The sequence below is a fragment of the Sus scrofa genome, chromosome 1, assembly GCF_054392235.1.
Source record: "Sus scrofa isolate SSC_HxYL_T2T_F1_AM1 chromosome 1, Sscrofa_HxYL_maternal_Yorkshire_Landrace_v2.0, whole genome shotgun sequence".
NCBI lineage: Eukaryota > Metazoa > Chordata > Mammalia > Artiodactyla > Suidae > Sus > Sus scrofa.
The window spans coordinates 74,009,562-74,026,906 of record NC_139383.1 but is presented as its reverse complement, the minus strand read 5'-3'; the positions used below and the strand labels follow the sequence as shown (position 1 = coordinate 74,026,906).

The window sequence follows — 17,345 nt, the reverse complement described above, 5'->3', positions numbered from 1 at the left end:
CTGGCTAAACGTACCCCCCACCTTGTGCCGAACCACTTTAGGGGACACTTTTAGGTCCAGCAAGGAAAAGGCAGGGAAAATCTCAACGTAAATCTGATTCTCAACCAAATCCTTATGTATTTAGGACAGACTCAGAAATGTGATGCTGTATTTTTCTCAGCTCTAGTGGAGAACTGTATGCTTCTCAAGCCCTTTGAAAAGAGGAGGAAAAAGGAGATAGCAGAAAACCACTGCACCCTGACATTACAGAAGGGAAATGGAAGTGAAGGCTTTTCAGCGTCTAACTTAGAATTATTCTGTAGGGAAGCTGCTTCATTGTTCAGAGCCTGAAAATAGGAATTAGGATTACTTACCCAAAGCTTTTGTCTAACTTACTTATACTGCTTCTGCAAAGTATATTGATTCATTTTACATTCATTGAACCCATATGTACAAATATATTTGCTTGGAGACATGGAGCATTCAGTGATTATAAACCCTGTAATGAGAGCATCTCATTTGTCACCAAGTACTTTGCCCAGGAGCTGGTATAGGAGAGATGCTTAGGAGGAGCTTGTGGATGAAGAGGGGGAAGATAACAGACATCCTCCAGATATTAAAACTAACTGGAGGTTACAGGCAAGCACATGCAAAATGGTGATACAAAGCGGAGTGTGGAGAGCATCTCTAAGCAAAGAGAAAACAAAGATTTGCGGGTTAAAGGTCGAAGTTGACATCCAGCGACAGTATACACAAATGCTGCCTGTGAAGGAGTCTCCCCAGGCTCTGGCAGCTGGTAGAAACTCTTTGAAAAGGAGGCAAGGTAAACACCTTCTAGAGAAAAGCAAAAGCACCAGCTAAGGTGGAGACTGGAAGCTGGGAGAACATTAGGTCACAAGCAGTGTGCCCAGATGGGGGTGTGCAGGAGGGCAGAGGCGGGCAGGGTGCCTCCGTCCCTCTGCAGACCACTTGACACAGGGCCGTAGAGCCAGCCCTGATCCTATTTCCATCCTCACACCTGCCTTTCCAGGTGGAGAGTGTTGCCATTTCACAGCCAGTGACAGGCAGCTCCAGGATCCATCCCTAGGTCTCTCTGCCCCAAAGCTCTTCCCTTCCATCCAGGCAGGAAAACTACTATGAGACCAAAGAGAGCCCTTGACCTTGCACTAGACTATGGACTCAGTGCATAGGCAAGGGGCAGCCTCAAGGGGCATGGCTGGAGATGGAACTGGGGAGAGCATGAGGTGGTGGCAGTTTTGCTCTAAAAGGAAGAGAGCCCATGATGAGCTTACATGTTAGAAAATCTTTGCAGAGGGTTGTGTAAGTGGTTCTGGGATTGTGGAAGCAGGGATGAAAAGGAGGAAACCAATGTGAGAGGCAAACTTATCAGCACTTCAGAATAATTAAATGCAGGGAGCAAATAAGGGGCAGGAGTAGAAATATCACTGAGGTTTCAGAGACATGAGAGATAGGAGGAGAAGCTGATTCTGGGGAAAGAGCTTAGTTTGGGGCATACAAAGAAAGTCATCCCCTAAATATTGCCTGAATTGATTCCCTACTCTCTCCCTCCTTTATTTGTCCTACATCTTTTAATCTACCCTGTGGGAAAAGCATTTACGTAGCAATACAACTCATGCCACAATCATTGACCAGGGGTCAGCCATGGACGAGGCACAGGATTAGGTTCCTGGTGTCAAGTGGAGAGTTGGGAGTGAGCGCTCTGATGGACACAAGGGTGAGAGCCACTCAGCGTGTACACCGGGTATTCATTCAGACAACGTCTTCTTCCTACACATGGAGCAGGTCACGGACCTCTCACAGACAGGGCTCTGGAGATGGTGGCAGCAGAGACACAGGACAAGCACCAAAATGCCCCTGCATTCTGCTGCGTCTTTATTGTCTGACTGCGACACCAGTGGAGGCAGAAAGGACCTCAAGTCATTTTGCACCTCATCGCTCTGCACACACCTATTTGGAACTTCATCACAATGAGTGTTCTCTGGTCACCATGTCCCGTTACAGGAGGCTCTGGCCCACTGACACAGACTTGAGCAGGATGGGTCTTTGAAACTCTTAACAGGGTCAGCATTTCAGCCTGCCTGAGAAGACCTGTTTTCTAATGCTCTACTCCCTGGGAGAGCAAACTTCTGCACAGATTGGGGGGATGCTGCCTCTGGTGCTCCAGGCTCCTGTCAGGAGCAGTCGTGCCTAGCTTTTCTCTGTCACAGGGGTCACTCAGGCTGCCACCTTGGACTAGGGGGCAGGGGCGGGGGTGGGGGAACAAGGCAGGGTGGGACCAGATCAGCACGGAGGCCCTAGGCCTGCTGTCTCATGGCCTCCCTCTCTGTGCTCTCCCTTCCAGCCTCAAGCCCTTCTCCCGACAGGCAGGATGCCCGGCGGCCAAGGAGCAGGAACCCCTCCACCTGGTCAGTGGAGGATGTGGTCTGGTTCGTGAAAGATGCTGACCCGCAAGCTCTGGGGCCCCACGTGGAGCTCTTCCGGAAGCATGTATGCACAGGGTGGGCCTGGTGGGCAGGAGGGGAGATTCAGGGAGCTGTGGCGTGGGGGGTGGGGGCGGTCTGTACTATGTCCTGGGGACACCACTCAAGGGAGGCCGGATGGAACTACAGGTTTCTCAGGCAGAACAACCATTTAGTTTTTTGTTTTGTTTTATTTATTTATTTTCCACTGTACAGCAAGGGGGCCAAGTTACATATACATGTATGCATACTTTTTCCTCCCATTGCTGTGTTGCAATGTAAGTATCCAGACATAGTTCTCAATGCTACACAGCAGGATCTCATTGTAAATCCATTCTAAGAGCAATAGTTTGCCTCCGTTAACCCCAAGCTCCCAATCCCACCCACTCCCTCCCTCTCCCCCCCCCCACCCCCCAGGCAGCCACAAGCCTCTTCTCCAAGTTTATGATTTTCTTTTCTGTAGAAACATTCATTTGTGCTGTATATTAGATTCCAGTTATAAGTGATATATGGTATTTGTCTTTCTCTTTCTTACTTATTTCAACAAAGAGGATCTGGTGCCCATCCTCCTTAAACTTTTTCAAAAGGTTGAAGAAGAAGGAATACTCCCAAAGACATTCTATGACACTACCATCATCCTACTTAGTTTTGTTTTTAAGGGATGTTTGTCCCATCTGTTCCCTTACTTTGGCCTTTATCAGGAGTGTGTGTTTTCCTGCCCATCCATCCGTCTGTCTGTGCTTTCAACAAGCATTTATAGCACACCTACAATATGCCAGCAGTCTAATAGTGCCTATTCCTAAGCTGCTTTGAGGATTAAATGAGGAAATGCACATAAAGTGTTCAACACAGTGCTTGGCTCATAGAAGACCTTCGGTTAGCAGGTGTTTGTGTAATTAGTTAGATTCTTGGAGTTCCCGTTGTGGTTCAGTGGTTAATGAATCCGACTAGGAACCATGAGGTTGCGGGTTTGATCCCTGGCCTTGCTCAGTGGATTAAGGATCTGGTGTTGTCGTGAGCTGTGGTGTAGGTTGCAGGCACAGTTCCAAACCTGCGTTGCTGTGGCTCTGGTGTAGGCCACCGGCTACAGCTCCAATTAGACCCCTAGCCCGGGGAACCTCCATATGCCGCGGGAAGCAGCCCTAGAAAAGGCAAAAGGACAGAAAAAAAAAAAAGAGAGAGAGAGAGAGAGAGATTCTTAATAAATATATAAAGGCTGTAAATTTTTTTAAAAGATAAGAATTAATATTTTACCTGTCAAGCTTACTATGTCAGTTTTCAGTTGCTGCTATAACCAGTTACCACAAACAAACGTAGCAACTTAAAACCACATACATTTATTACCTTACAGTTCAGTGGGTCAGCAGTCTGACAAGGCTCTCACTGGGCTAAGAGCAAGGTGTTGGTGGGGTGGACACGCTTTCCTGAGGCTCTGGGAGAAGTGGTTCCCTTGCCTTGTCAGCATCGAGATCCACCCTCATTCTTGGCTCTTAGCTCCCTATCCTCAACCTCGGAGCCAACAACATCAAGCAGAGTCCTTCTCAGGCTGCCAGCTCTTGGGTTCTTTCCTCTGATTTCTTCTTCCACTTTTAAGGTCCCTGTGATTACCCTGTCTCCCTCTGTTCCCAATAATCCGGGATGCTCTTCCTATTTTAAAGTCAGCTGAGTTGTAGCCTTGATTCCATCTGTAGCCTTCATTCCCCTTTGCAGGGTAACCAAAGATATTCACAGATTTCAGGGATCTTGTGGGGAGAAGAAGGAGCATTATTCTGTCCACCAGAGTTACCATTGTTTTCCTCCTTCCTGTCTTTCATTTTATTTGAAATGAAAACCTCAGAAATCATACTCTAAGATCTGGGAAGAATCATCATCTAACCTGACACTCCCATTTTATTGGGACTGTGTTTGACCTCAGCTAACAATGGGGCCTTGGGAGTGAGGACCACAGAGGGGTTATGTTTAGACCGATCTGGCTTCTTTCTAGCGTGGTAGGAGATGGCAGAAGTCTAGGACATAGAATAAAGAGAGAACAGTAGGCAATGAGGCTCTGGAGGACCTGCACATGAGCTTTGCCCTCTCTGCTATTTTGCAGACACGGAGAGCAAATGACATGGAGTAGGTGCTTCCCTGGTGCTGGCTGAGTGGCTGGCTAGGTAGAGGAATGAGAGGGGCTTGTGACACATTTGGTTATATGAGTCCTGTACTGTGCCTCTTCTCCCTATCTGGGCACTCCAAATTTCTACCCTTTGTCTCTATTAATCTGAAAGTAGCACTATAGGTTAAGGAGGAAACCCAGCCTTACTAAGTTCATGAATTCAACATATGGTCTGGAGGGTTACCATTTTCAGAGACAAATGGGAGCAATACTAGGACCTCAAAGGATTGGCATTCCTTTAGTAGTTATTTGCGCTAAATCCCCAGATGAAGCAGGTGCATTATTTAGTTGTTTGCTACCTAATATTATTGACAGGGCCAAAAAAGTGTATGAAATCCTTTATAGAGTGTCATTAGCAAGTTGGTAATCAGCTAAAGTAGGTGGTCTTACCAAGAAAAGAAAGAGAGGTTAGGATGAGGATGCAAATCAGAGCCTTATACCAGCACCTGGAATGGAAAGATAACCACTAGTTTCAGGGTCTGAATGGGTGACACTTTGTTTTATTAGGTTCAGGCTGTTGTAACAAAGTACCATGGACTGGCTGGCTTATGAATAACAGCAATATATTTGGGTTCTGGAGACTGGAAGTCCAAGATCAGGGTGCTGTCAAGGTCAGCTTTTATTGAGAGCCCTCTTCTTGGTTTCAGACTGCCATCTTCTCATTGCATGATGCCACTAACCCCATTCTTGAGGTCTCTACCCTCGTGATGTAATTACTTCTCCAAATATCATCCCTCGGGGGCTAGGATTTCAATATATGGATTTGGGGTGATGGGGACACATTCAGTTCGTTCAACACTTCCTGCTCCTTTATCCCTAAATTGGACAAAGAAAGAAACATCATACATGGGATTTTAGGAATATGGCTGGGATTATGTTAGATTCTTTCAATCAAGAGAGAGCAGGACTATGAAAGATCCAGGGTATCAAATGACCCCAGGGAGATGATGGGAAGAGGAGCACATAGTATTTGTGGGCTTTGTTTTTTTAAGATCTTGCTTTAGGACTGAGAGAATATACATATAGGTAAATCCATATTCCCTTACCGTATTCCCTGACCATCCTCTATTTGATTACTCTGACCACCTTTCTGGGTTTTCTTTTTTCCTGATCCTCTTCCACCAGGAGATTGATGGCAATGCCCTCTTGTTGTTGAAGAGTGACATGATCATGAAATACTTGGGCCTGAAGCTAGGACCTGCACTGAAACTCTGCTACCACATTGATAAACTGAAGCAAGCCAAGTTCTGAAGGTGTTTAAAAGATAGAGGCAAAAGTCGAGACAACAGATCTCAAGATCATCTTCTGCCTTACCAACATAAGCCACCATCACGAAGAGTCTCTTCTGAAAAATAAAAGCCACAAAGACTTGGTCTTTTTAGAAAACTCATGCATCTTCAGCTTTTTAAAAACCCAACACGGCCCCCTTGAAAGGTTCCTCTGTGTTAATGATTTGCCAAAAAATTATCAAAAAAGACTATTATTTTTAACATTTCTGGTAGCTTGGTTGCTCTCAGCATGGGTCCTTTTTTTATAATGAGAGGGTGGGGAACAACTGAATGCTATTGCCCAAGGAGAACCCTGAGGCTTCCAAGAATGTGAGAAGAAGGACCTTTGTCTCTGCAGGCTCTGCAGAGACACCCACCACAGCACCACTTGTTTTTAATTCTGACTGGAGGACCTATCTTTGTGAGCCTTGGTTGATTCAGCTCTGGAAGCTGTCTTCTGAGGACAGATGCCTCACCTTGCACTATCTGGAAAACTTGAATTCTTTTGCTCTCTGAAAGAGAAGGAGAAAAATCTTTTCTGTTCTTAGTTATCTGAAGTACTGTGTTGCCCCACTAGAGGGCAGACTGCTAATGAAATTTCAGGACCCTCACTGCAATAGCCTGAAATTCAGTACCAGTGGATAGATTAGGGTTTCTATGAACAAGATCTAGCCTACACAGACATAGGGAATTTATTCCACCATAAGCACCACAGATTGCAATTTAGAAAGAAATCATCTTCTAGAAGGTTCTAGTTCATACCCAAGCATTACTGACTGAACTGCAAAGGCAAGAATTTGGAAGCATGGTCTTCCCAGATGGGCTTTGGAGTTCCTTCCCTTCCAGAGTCCTTACTGAGGTGTTGATATGTTGGCGCGCCAGAGAATCTTAGTGACATTTAGCCGTGGTGTTTCTTTAAAAAGGAAGAAGAAAAATTCTCAACTAAGCTTTGAAATGGAAGAGTGCTGGTTTCTAGTAACATTGTGGGATTATGTAGCTGTATCTGGCTAATTTTAATAATAACGGCATGTACACAGACATGCTATTATTGGGTTTAACTCCATTGACAAATAGGTTTTCCTTACTTACCATGGAGTAATGGAAAAAAATTGATTTCTCCCCCTTTGCAGCTGTGTCCAGGGAAGGACAATGAAGCCACAATTTACTAGACAGAAGGGCAGCCTCGTCTCTGTTCTTCTTTTTATCCTTTTCCTTTCTCTCTGTCCTTGTCTCTCTTTTCTTTCTTCTCTTACTGAACAGGAAACATATCTTCAAAATGAATTCGCATGTGCCATGGGCATAACCTGTTCCTTAAAAACACATCTGTGGAGTTGGAGGTGAGGAGATGAATGCTAGATTTTGTGATGTCTGGGAGGGGGAGGATCAAGGACCACCCAGGGCCTCCCTGGGCCCAAATGCAAATTAGAAAAGGCACATCATCCTGGGGATGCAGCCTGGGCAGAGGTCTGCTGGTGAATGGAACAGGGTGGGTTTTCAGCCCTCTCATTCTTCCACCCGGTGCCCTTGTGCAGAACTAGACCTGAACAAACCTGAGGGCAGCCCTGGGTAGATTTGTATGCTAATCCTCTATAAATCAGAACTTGGATGAGGATGGGAAGAAACATTCCATACCAGGCTGTCCAACCCACTTTGATGAGTAGTATTTGAGAAAGCACATCACAGCAAAATCCTTTATAGACACACAAATGGTGGCTGGACTTAAAGCATGACAGAGAGGGGATGGAGGAGAATGTCTTAAAATAGCCCACGGAACTGAGCTCAAGTTAGATTGTGGAATTGTTGAATGTCTTTTGGTTCTGGCTCCTGACAAAACTACCCTGAATCAGGCCTTGGAACAGAGTCTTCAAGATTTTGAAGTGACAGAGTGGCTATGTCCCTCAGAGTTTGGTAATTGTGAAGTGCTCACTACTGGAGCACCTCCACGTCTGGAGTTAGTCTCCCTCAAGAAACCATGGCCAGTTTATTCAGATTGGCCAATGTGAAATCAGTGAAATGCAGAAAATCCCATGACAACCCACATCCCTGACTCCACTGTTTTTGCTCAGTCCTCTGAAACTTGCGGTGCCTCTTCATCCACATATACCTCATAGAGACTTTGAAAACTTCGTCCCCATTCCCACCAGTGCTTCCCTCCATACAAAAACATCAACATTGGTGCCGTCAAATCAAAATCATCCCCAAACCATGTCCAAGAGATACCTGGTATAGTTTTCACGGGAGAGATATTTTCCCATCTCAAATCTAGCAGAAAACTGGGTCCATGTTCCTGTGGAACTGCTCTAACGGAGGTGCTATCTCATTTTGCATTAAACTTGAAGCAGGACAGATTGCCGAAGCCATGATATTTAAGGTTTGACTTTTTAAAAATCTCATTACTCTTAAAATGAATGCTGCCATATCAGAGAATAACCCAGGGAGGAAATTCTTTCTTGCCTGTTTTTGCACTGAAATGCAATTAGCCGACCAAATTATTGTAGCAATACGGCAATTATAATTAATTTTCACCCTTTTCAAAAATCTTGTCAAACCAGGCAGCTAAATAGCTTAGCAAATGTAAAACACTCCAGGCCATTTCCTCTAAACGGACCTTACAGAGTCAGGCCATGTGTGTCACTGTCATCCAAATGGGAGCTTATTTGGGGGGGGGGGGGGTCTCACACTTGTACAGATGTGGTACTTGTTATTCCACGGCCGTAGATTTGCTTCGGGTTGTGGTGAATAATGATACAGTTTTGCATAATTCCAAATTAGAGTGTGTGAGAGTATGTGTGTGTGTATGTGTGTGTGTTCATGTTCCAAACATTTCCAATTACACTTGACTGTAAAACACTTTAAAAAGAAATCTACAGACAGTTCTATTGCCTAAGGCATTTTAAATATTTTATGAAGCGCGTCATTCCCTTTGTGAAAAATTCAGGTAAAAGATGTGCATTGTGTGTGTGTGTGTGTGTGTGTGTGTGTGTGTGTGTGTGTGTGTGTGTGTTTCCTGAAGCTCTAGTTGGAAGAGCCTTAGAAGTAGCTGGGAGTGTATCACTTTTTGCATTTGCTCCTTTCAAAATCTTTCCAGCTTTGCAGCACTGAGGCAGAACCCGCTATAGGCTGTTATTACCAGCTATCCCCTCTAGTGCCAGCAGGGCGCGCCCTGGAGGCAGCTGGGGGAAGGTGCCCAGTTCTGGGCCTGCCTTGTCCTGGCGCCGACTGGACTCGTCCAGCCTGCCGAGGCTCTGTTTCGTGTGACCAAGGGAACAGGCCTGAAAGGGGTACTGCTGAACAGAGATCGCCCGGTTTCGTGCCCGCCAGAGTTACACTGCGCTCCCATCACTTCCCTTCAGCAGAGTTGCCGTGTATTTCTCTTTACAGCAGGAGAAGGAGTTGGGAGCTCCTCCAGAGAACCAAATAGGATATTAAAATAGACTGGGAAGGAATATTGAGCTGAGGTTGGTGTGCATGAGAAGGAAACAGGAAGGAAGGGAAAACAAAACTATGACGTCTTAGGAAGCTAAGTCAGCACCTCTTCTAGAAGGCCCTATAAGCTCCAATACCTTGTTTTTGTATTTTTGTGCTCTGTGGAATTTTTAAAACTAAAATTATATTTTTTTATTATTTTCTGAGATTGTTTTACAAGAATTTTTCCATAGCTGTGAAGATCATTGGAAATGCCCAGAAGTAACCAGGGCCTCGAATTTAGTCATTGCCAGAAGGTCTTGAGAGATGGAGATGGTCTGCTTTCTTTCTAAAGAACCAGCCAGGTTTCCATACGTGTGAGCAGAAGGTGAGTGCTGTCCGATGTTCGTCCCGACCCAGTGCTTTTTCAACCTTCTTTGATGGGCTTAGAGGATGAGGAGATGGGACTCAACGTTTTTTTTTTAAACTTCAGATAACAAGACGTGGTTGGGAAGGAATAGTTGATTTTTTTGAAACAGCAATATTTTGTTAAGGAGAGGGATGAACACCCATCTGTGGCTGTGGTCTTTTGTTTGTCACAAACACACTCCAAGAACTGCGTAGTTGGAGTAGCCTTGCCACATGGCATAAGAAAACCATGCTGAGAACCGCAACGGTGAGCCCAGCAGATGGTCAGCCATCCAGAGGTATGAACAGTCCTGTTTGCATCTTGCGCTGTCACCCCAGCGGCTGGTCTCCCAGAGCTCCCAGCTGTGCTGCCTGGGGTGGGTGGATGGGTGGGTGGGGGAGCTCTGGAAGCCTCGGCCTCAGGGTGCCCTTCCCTCCAACTATTGTTCTAATCAGAGAGGCTTCCCCCACAGACGATTGGGAGCTGGATCTTTGGAAATCTAGCATTTGCTTGAAAGAGAATCCCTCTTATTTATTGCCACCAGTTAAATATTATGGAAACAGGTCTGCTAACAATTTGCTTTGTGTAATTTGTTCTAATGCTAATAAGCAACAGCTGGGACACTTCCTGTGGTAAATTCCTTTGTGGTTACAGTGGTATTATCACACATGGACTTCACCAAATCTGTACTTGAGAAGAAGGCTCATTCCGGCTCTCCCGAGCTGCAGGAAATTCCCCTGAGTTAGAAGCAGTTCTGGGCAAAAACATATTTTTGGAGGAGGGTTTGCTTCTCTTCACTCCCTGCTTTCTTAAGCAGGGCCCCAGACCTGTGCTCTTAAAATCCTTAAGAGCCTGGGGTTCTCCTCATGCTTGGCATTGAGCTTGATTTCCTCCAGAGGAAAAGACAGCAAGCAGAGCTGAAAAATGACAGCTTCCTCCAGGTCAGGGTGCTGTATCCAGAGTTGATATGGAGAGGCTGGGAGCGAGCCATCCGAGGCCAAGAGCTGTTCAGCAGTTGGTTAAGTAATGATGGGGCATCTCTCCATCCAGAGGGTCTAAATGTACCACTGAGACTTGCTCTGGGCTGCCAGCCCACCCTTCTTCTGCTCTGTAGCTCGACTGCATGACCCGAGCCTTAGAGTTGGTTCCATGTACTAGATGCTTGTTGCAAAGGCCAACACAAACATCTACTGGATCCTACTTTGGAACACAACCAACGCTTTGCTTTTCCAAACAGCTCACTATGAAATCGCAGACCCTCCCTGAGTGTCACTTTTCAGTAAGCATGTGTGACCGGAGGCTACCTCCATCCTAAGCGTGGCACCCCCAAATCTCAGGAAGGCTCTACCTCCCCATGCAGCACTGGAGCACCTTCCCCACAGCCCTGAGAAATGGCTCTGCCTGACCACTTCCCATTAGGGGGCATTCACTCCCATAGGAAGTGGCTTATTTCTTTGTTGGACAGCTCTGGTTGTGAAAAAGTTATTTCTCAGGGAGACACAGATGTCTGTGAATCACAGATGCTTGAGATGAAGCCAACTCTGCAGTCTTTCTCTTTTTAACAGAGCTTGTCCAGGCAGTCACCACGCCTATAATACAAACTGACATCAACGAGTAGATCCCAGCTCCACCGCATCAGGGTAGAGGAGCAGACAGTGTAAATGTAGGACTCAAATAGGTCATGGCCATCAGATTAATCAGCCCCGTCATGAAAAACGATTGAAACTCTTGTGGACACACACACACACACACACACATACACAAAGGGTGTCCTGGCAGGATCTTCAGTGTAGTTGTAAATCTGGCTGTGGTCACATAAGCATGTGAGTTATGAAAGCTTGTGGGAATAAATATCATTAAGTCCCTGTGCCTCATTAACTGAAGAAGATGCTCTGAGACGTGGAGGCCCTATCTCTTCATCGTCCTCACCGGTAATATAATAAACTAAGAGCTTTAGCTGAGACAGAAACAAGTTATCATTGATGGTAGAAAAGTAAACATGGTCTGTTGTGAATTTATGCAAGTTATGCAGTTTATGACGCCAAGCCCAAGTCGGTGTGCTTATGGATACATGCCCCAGTGAATGTGTATTTACAAACAAGGAGTTGGGAAAGGTTTGAAAAGGGATTGCAGAGGAGATTTTGCTCTCTAGAGCGTTCTTATTCAGAAGAACTATCTAGCAATGATGTAGAAATCAAACCCCAAAGTTCACATAACTTGTAGTTTATATAGTTTACTTAGGTAAAATTCTGGATTATGGAGCAGATTCTCTGAAAATATTTTAAGTCTTGGTCCTTGGAAAAAGTAGCTACTATCCTGCACTGTACACAGCACCTGCCACAATAAGGCACCTCATTACTATTCACTGGCTGATGGAATGAACGAATGCTTGACTAGTTTCCATATGTTCTTCAAAAAGCCGCTAGTTTCTTTTTGGACCCCATACCTTTACCAAAAGGAGGCATGCTGAAGGGACAGACCAAAAGCGATGAGGCCTTTCTCTGATTCCCCAGACACCCGAGGAGGTCAACCCCACAGTCTCAGCACCTTGCGTGTCGCTCTCCTCTTTTTGTCTTGAATGGCCTCCTGCTCTACTGCAGACATTAGAGAGCAGCAACGGATTCTTTACAGCTTTACTTTTAAGACACCTTCTCCTTTTCATTTGCAATCCATGGCGCCTCTCAGCAATGAGTAGGGTTTCCTTGGGCTGGTTCACTGCCTAAGAGTGGTGGTAAGTGTCTCCAAGAGGCAGAGAGCACTTTCCATGAGCCCTCATTCCCACTGCCTTACTCACCTTGCAGAGGATAGGTGGGTGCCGGGTCTCCCCACAGGCCACTGTGTCCTAGAGCTGATGGTAGCACGCCTGGGAGGGCCCAGCCCACAAGAGGCCTTCCCCATTCTCTTCACTCTTTTCCCATCTCCATCCTTGAAAACAGATTCAGAAAGATCGGGGGCAGAGTTCCTGTTGTGGTGTAGTGGTAACCCAACTAGCATCCACGAGGATGTGGGCTCCATCCCTGACCTCTCTCAGTGGGTTAGGGATCCAGCACTGCCATGGGCCATGGTGGAGGTTGCAGATAAGACTCGTGACTGTGACTTAGGCTGACAGCTGCAGCTCAGATTCGCCCCCTAGCCCAGGAATTTCCATGTGCCACAGGAGTGGACCTAGAAAGCAAAAAAAAAAAAAAAAGAAAGAAAAGAAAAGATCAGGGGCTTTTCCCTCCCCACCCCCCCCAAATGGTTACATAGGAGTGGTAAGAATAGAATCATATGACTGATTTTTTTCTCACTACCACACCAAAACTTTGAGTGTTTCACCTTCAAAGTATTCACCTCAAAAGCCTGAGCACATGTTCCAAGGATATTGTCATTGCTTAGAATATTTCTAGTGCATCTTTTTGGGGGTCTTTAGAAGGGCTAGAACACATTCTTTTCAAAGTGGAAAAGCTATCGTCACCTGAGGGTGGATTTCTTTTTTTTTTTTTTTTTTTTTTTTTTTTTTGAGCCAAAGTCACTGGGATCATGTCTGATGAGCAACAGAGGTATCCCATTTGAGATGTAAACAGTGTGTCTCCTTGCTCATGTGTCTTTTCCTTGTCTGTTTTCCTTACTGGGTCAGATGGTTTGAGCAATAACAGCCATACTTCATTGTTAACTTATATGTACTAGGCAGGTGTCAGGATGAGGAGCAGCAAGGCATAGGCTACTTTGAAGGGCAGTGTCACTTGGATGAACATTCAGCACGTTCATTTTAAAGTAATCTCATTGCTGTATCTTTAGGCATCGTAAGTGCAGGGTATTGTGAGTGTACCTAGGACCCTGGAATGCCAGAGGACTGGGAGCAAGAAGCCTTAGGGGGCGTATGGACAACTCACTTCCTTCTCCGCAGCATCTCCCACCTGTTCTACTCCTCTCTGCTGGGGCGGATTATGGTGCAGTGCGAAGAAACAACCCCCCAACTCCCATCTCCTCATCTGGAAGAGGAGGTTGGCGTCCACCTGACTTGCAAAGGCATTTACAGCTAAGGCCAGTGGGGCTGTGGGCTCCTCAGTCTTCTGTTTTATGATTTCTAGTTTCTGCCACTCCTGCCGTCTGACCGCGTCTAGATATGTTCTCATTCTCTTCTCTTGTGGGCCCATAGCTCCTCCTCTGAGCCGCATAAGCATCACTCTGCTCTCCTTCCTCATTATTTGTTACTTTCCATTTCACTCTTCCTTCCTGTCTCCGTGCGTCTTTTGCTTCCTCTTTTCTGTTCTCTTCATTCCACTAGCTCAGATGCCCTGTGGGAAGAAGAGGTGGTGGAGAGAGAAATAGAGAATTAACAGGTAGCCTTTCCCTCCGTGGCTAGACCATCCTGCCCCCTGCCTGCCTCCCATCGTCCCCTCGTCACCGGCCTCCAGCCCTGTCATGCTTGCACCCGATCTCTGCTTTTTCATTCCATTCCTCAAGGTCCTGCCCATGCAGTCTGTCCCTTGAGTGGCGGAAGAGTCCTGTCCCTTTTGATGGCTTCACTCTGTGACTCGCCCTGATGTCTCACTGATAGGCCTCGCATCCTTCCTCAAGCCCAGGCCCAGTGCCTGTCCCACGAGGCGTCCCTCCTCATTCAGACCCAAAGGTCAAGAGCCAAGTGACCTGAAGCCGATGTGACTTACCTCTTGAGAAGCATGAGTTGTTTCTCCTAGCCAGGCTGCCTCATGCAATCCACACGAAGTCAGTGCCCTCCAGGAGCAATTAGGATCATCCACAGTCCTTTATAGAACACGTAGCTTTGTCCAGACCCCCAAAGCACTGACTGCACCTCCCAGTGACCGAAGCCAGGCCAGGGTCTCAGCCTTAATGAGGAGGGCCAGCCAGGATCAAAGATGAAGCACCGTGACCTACCTCAGAAGCACTTCTGCGGTGAGGGTTTGTTTTTAGACATTTATGAGTCTACCGAGATGTGACAGTATTAAGTGGCTTATGTCTGGGTAGGTAAAGATGATGACATATTTCCCGAAGGAAATGTGGTTTAGAGGAGGAAGAAAGGAAGCAAAATTCTGGAATGGGGATGCTCTATTCCTGGCCTTTATTCAGCACCATCATGTGCCACTGCTCCCCCCACCCCACCCCCGCAGTGGTCTTTCTAGAAGGTAAACTTGTTTCCTCCATAGGAACTGGAAGTGTTTCTGCCCAGGTGTGAGAGAGTTGGGAGGACTTTGGTATTTTTCATTATCCACTGTGTTCTAAGCCACAATACTTAATTTGTTGCCATCTGCCAGCTATGGCTTTGATCATATGAGGATTAAAAAAAAAAATGAGCCTTTCCATCTCATCCTCCAGAAATTTTGAAATAGCAGTTGCTTTATACAGCATATATTTTCATTTTATAGATATCAGTTGATGAGATTTTCTCCTGTGTATCCCCAGAAGTAATTTTATTAATACAAAGATTTTATACTATAAGTACCTTTGTAGATAAATTTACTTTTTATGCTATACACACACGGAAACTAAATAAGATGAAATAAAATCATTTCATCATAATTGTATCCTGTTGCTATTTTTTCTTCACATTAACAGTGAGAGCTTTTTGTTAAGTGCCATGGTAACATCATGAAGCCTCGTGAGGCCAAAAGGTAGTGTTACACCAGCTATGCTAGGCTGCGGTTGTCTGACACGGCTCTTGCTAAGTGATGAGGAATTCTGAGTCAGTGGAAATCCATGTTTGCTAAACTCTCGAGGTTGAATGATGGTGATTGAAATGTTGTGCCTTTCGTTTTATAAGTTGAGGGGTTTATTTTCAGATTCCTTCTTTCAACTCAGCCTTAGTTAATCTCATGTTTCCACCTGTTTATTTTGCATCTCGACCCTGACATGCCCACACAGGAGACATTCTGCTCCCCATCCACCTGGGAGACTGGCAGCTGCACGCTTTCCCTGTCTAAATTCTGTCCTTAATGAGAGTACAGGTGCCGCAGCTACTCATCTCGGTAAGAGAAAAACAGGATTGACTATGGCCATTGTCTCCACCTAGACGGTCTCCCCTCCCTTTTAATTAAAGATTGTAAAAGGGTGTGTGGGCACATTTTCCTGTGTATACTTGTGGTTAGGTCTGGGGATTTGAGACAAAGGTCATCCCATGAAAGTTTTTGCTTCATTTGCTTGGGCTGAGGCACGTGTGCAAAAGGGCCTGGTGTGTGTACTACAGATGCTCTAATTACTTGAAAATTCATTGTGCTTTCACTTTTTATGGACATAAGGTAATTCTGGAACATTACTCCAACTCCCTGCTTTATTTAGAAGTGCTTGAGGAATGTGGAGCGCTTGGAGCTTAGGCAGTGGTATAGTTTTTGGGTCTGGCTTTTTTATTTTTTAAATGCCAGTGGGTCTAATTTTGCAAACCAGAAATCAGTGAATGGGACTGACTGTGCTGGGAAACAGCATTTACACTGGAGAGAAAGAGCAGTAAACCCTGTCATGTGAGGAAGGAGCAGCTCCTTAATTTTTGCTCTTTGTGAGCAAGATGCAATCCGTGTTTCCCGACGTTGGGACCATCCGCTCACCTCACCATGTTCCTATGTAATTGTGTCACGTAATGGGAAGTTGTAATAGGCAATTTGGTTCTGTAATTCAGTTTGCAAAGCATGCAAACATAAGATAACTAGGTTAAATGCAAATAGGCATTACACTAAGGTATGAAAAATGGGGGCGGGGGTGGGGAGAAAAGATGCTGTATTCATAACTTAGAAACAACGTGATTTTAATCCTCATGTGCCTCGAAGTGTAGAGTTTATTAAACTTATTTATCCTCTAGTTTAATTTCACCACATACTGTAACACAGATGCATCCTGTGTGTGTGAATCTACATGTCTTCTGCACATATTTACAGTGTGTCTTCTTTGTAATAAGCAGCCTCTGAGTGAAACGCTTCTTCAGGAGTAAGTCGATGTGGTCATTGTTCACAATGTTCCGTGCAAATAGACTGTTAGCAAATAGCCCATTATATATGACCCCATATCAAAATGTGCTTTTAATTTTTCAAAACCTTTTGGTTACTGTCTATAACTTTGTCCCTTGGGCCAATTCTTTCATTACTGAGAGCTCTGATTTTAATGTATTCCCATAAACAGTGACTGTAGGTACCCTGTAGTCAGATATGTACACTTTCGTCAAGTAAACACTACTGGCCTTAATGATTTTAGTATTTTCAGGTGCTTTTTTTCATTTTTGATGTAGCATTTTTTTTTCTAGTATGGAGTATCATGAACCTGGGACCAATTCAAAAGAATTTCTAAATCTGAAGATTCCAAGACAATGCAGTATTTTCTGTTCTTGCTGTAAAAAGTATTTCAGTATTTTTAATAAAGAATGGAATTTATATGAGCCTCTGTGTATTTTGTCTGATCAACTTTTTTAGCATTCATTAATATTTCATTGGGAATAGTTCCTATAAGCATAGCAAGGAAAAGTCTTTCAAAGGCAGCCTTTTAACAGCCAAGACCCCAAAGGCCTGATTCACAGCTGCCTGCGAGGTCCCTCCCACCGGTGCCTGCAGCCCAGCCCCCCTGATGGCTCAGGAGTGACTTGTTATAGGAGCCCTGGGGGTCTCCACCCACTTCGCTTCCCCTCTCCCTGACCTTCCCGACCCTGCCCAAGACTACAGAGGGGC

At 45.4% G+C, this 17,345-nt stretch overlaps 1 protein-coding gene across 46 annotated transcripts in view; it reads left to right on the top strand.

The window, feature by feature from the left end:
* The window catches only part of SCML4 (Scm polycomb group protein like 4), a 136,932-nt gene extending 119,878 nt beyond the window's left edge, over window positions 1–17,054 (top strand). For 13 of the 46 annotated variants that reach the window (XM_084962378.1, XM_084962303.1, XM_084962369.1 and 10 more), the window contains 2 exons: window positions 2,342–2,487; window positions 5,740–11,559. In XM_084962378.1, the coding sequence (XP_084818504.1) occupies window positions 2,342–2,487; window positions 5,740–5,865 (272 nt within the window). In that variant the 3' untranslated portion in view covers window positions 5,866–11,559. Of the gene's footprint in view, window positions 1–2,341; window positions 2,488–5,739 lie in introns of all 46 variants that reach the window. The other 33 variants (XR_014806764.1, XR_014806777.1, XR_014806806.1 and 30 more) reach the window with 16 other exon arrangements.
* The last annotated feature ends 291 nt before the right edge of the window (window positions 17,055–17,345 follow it).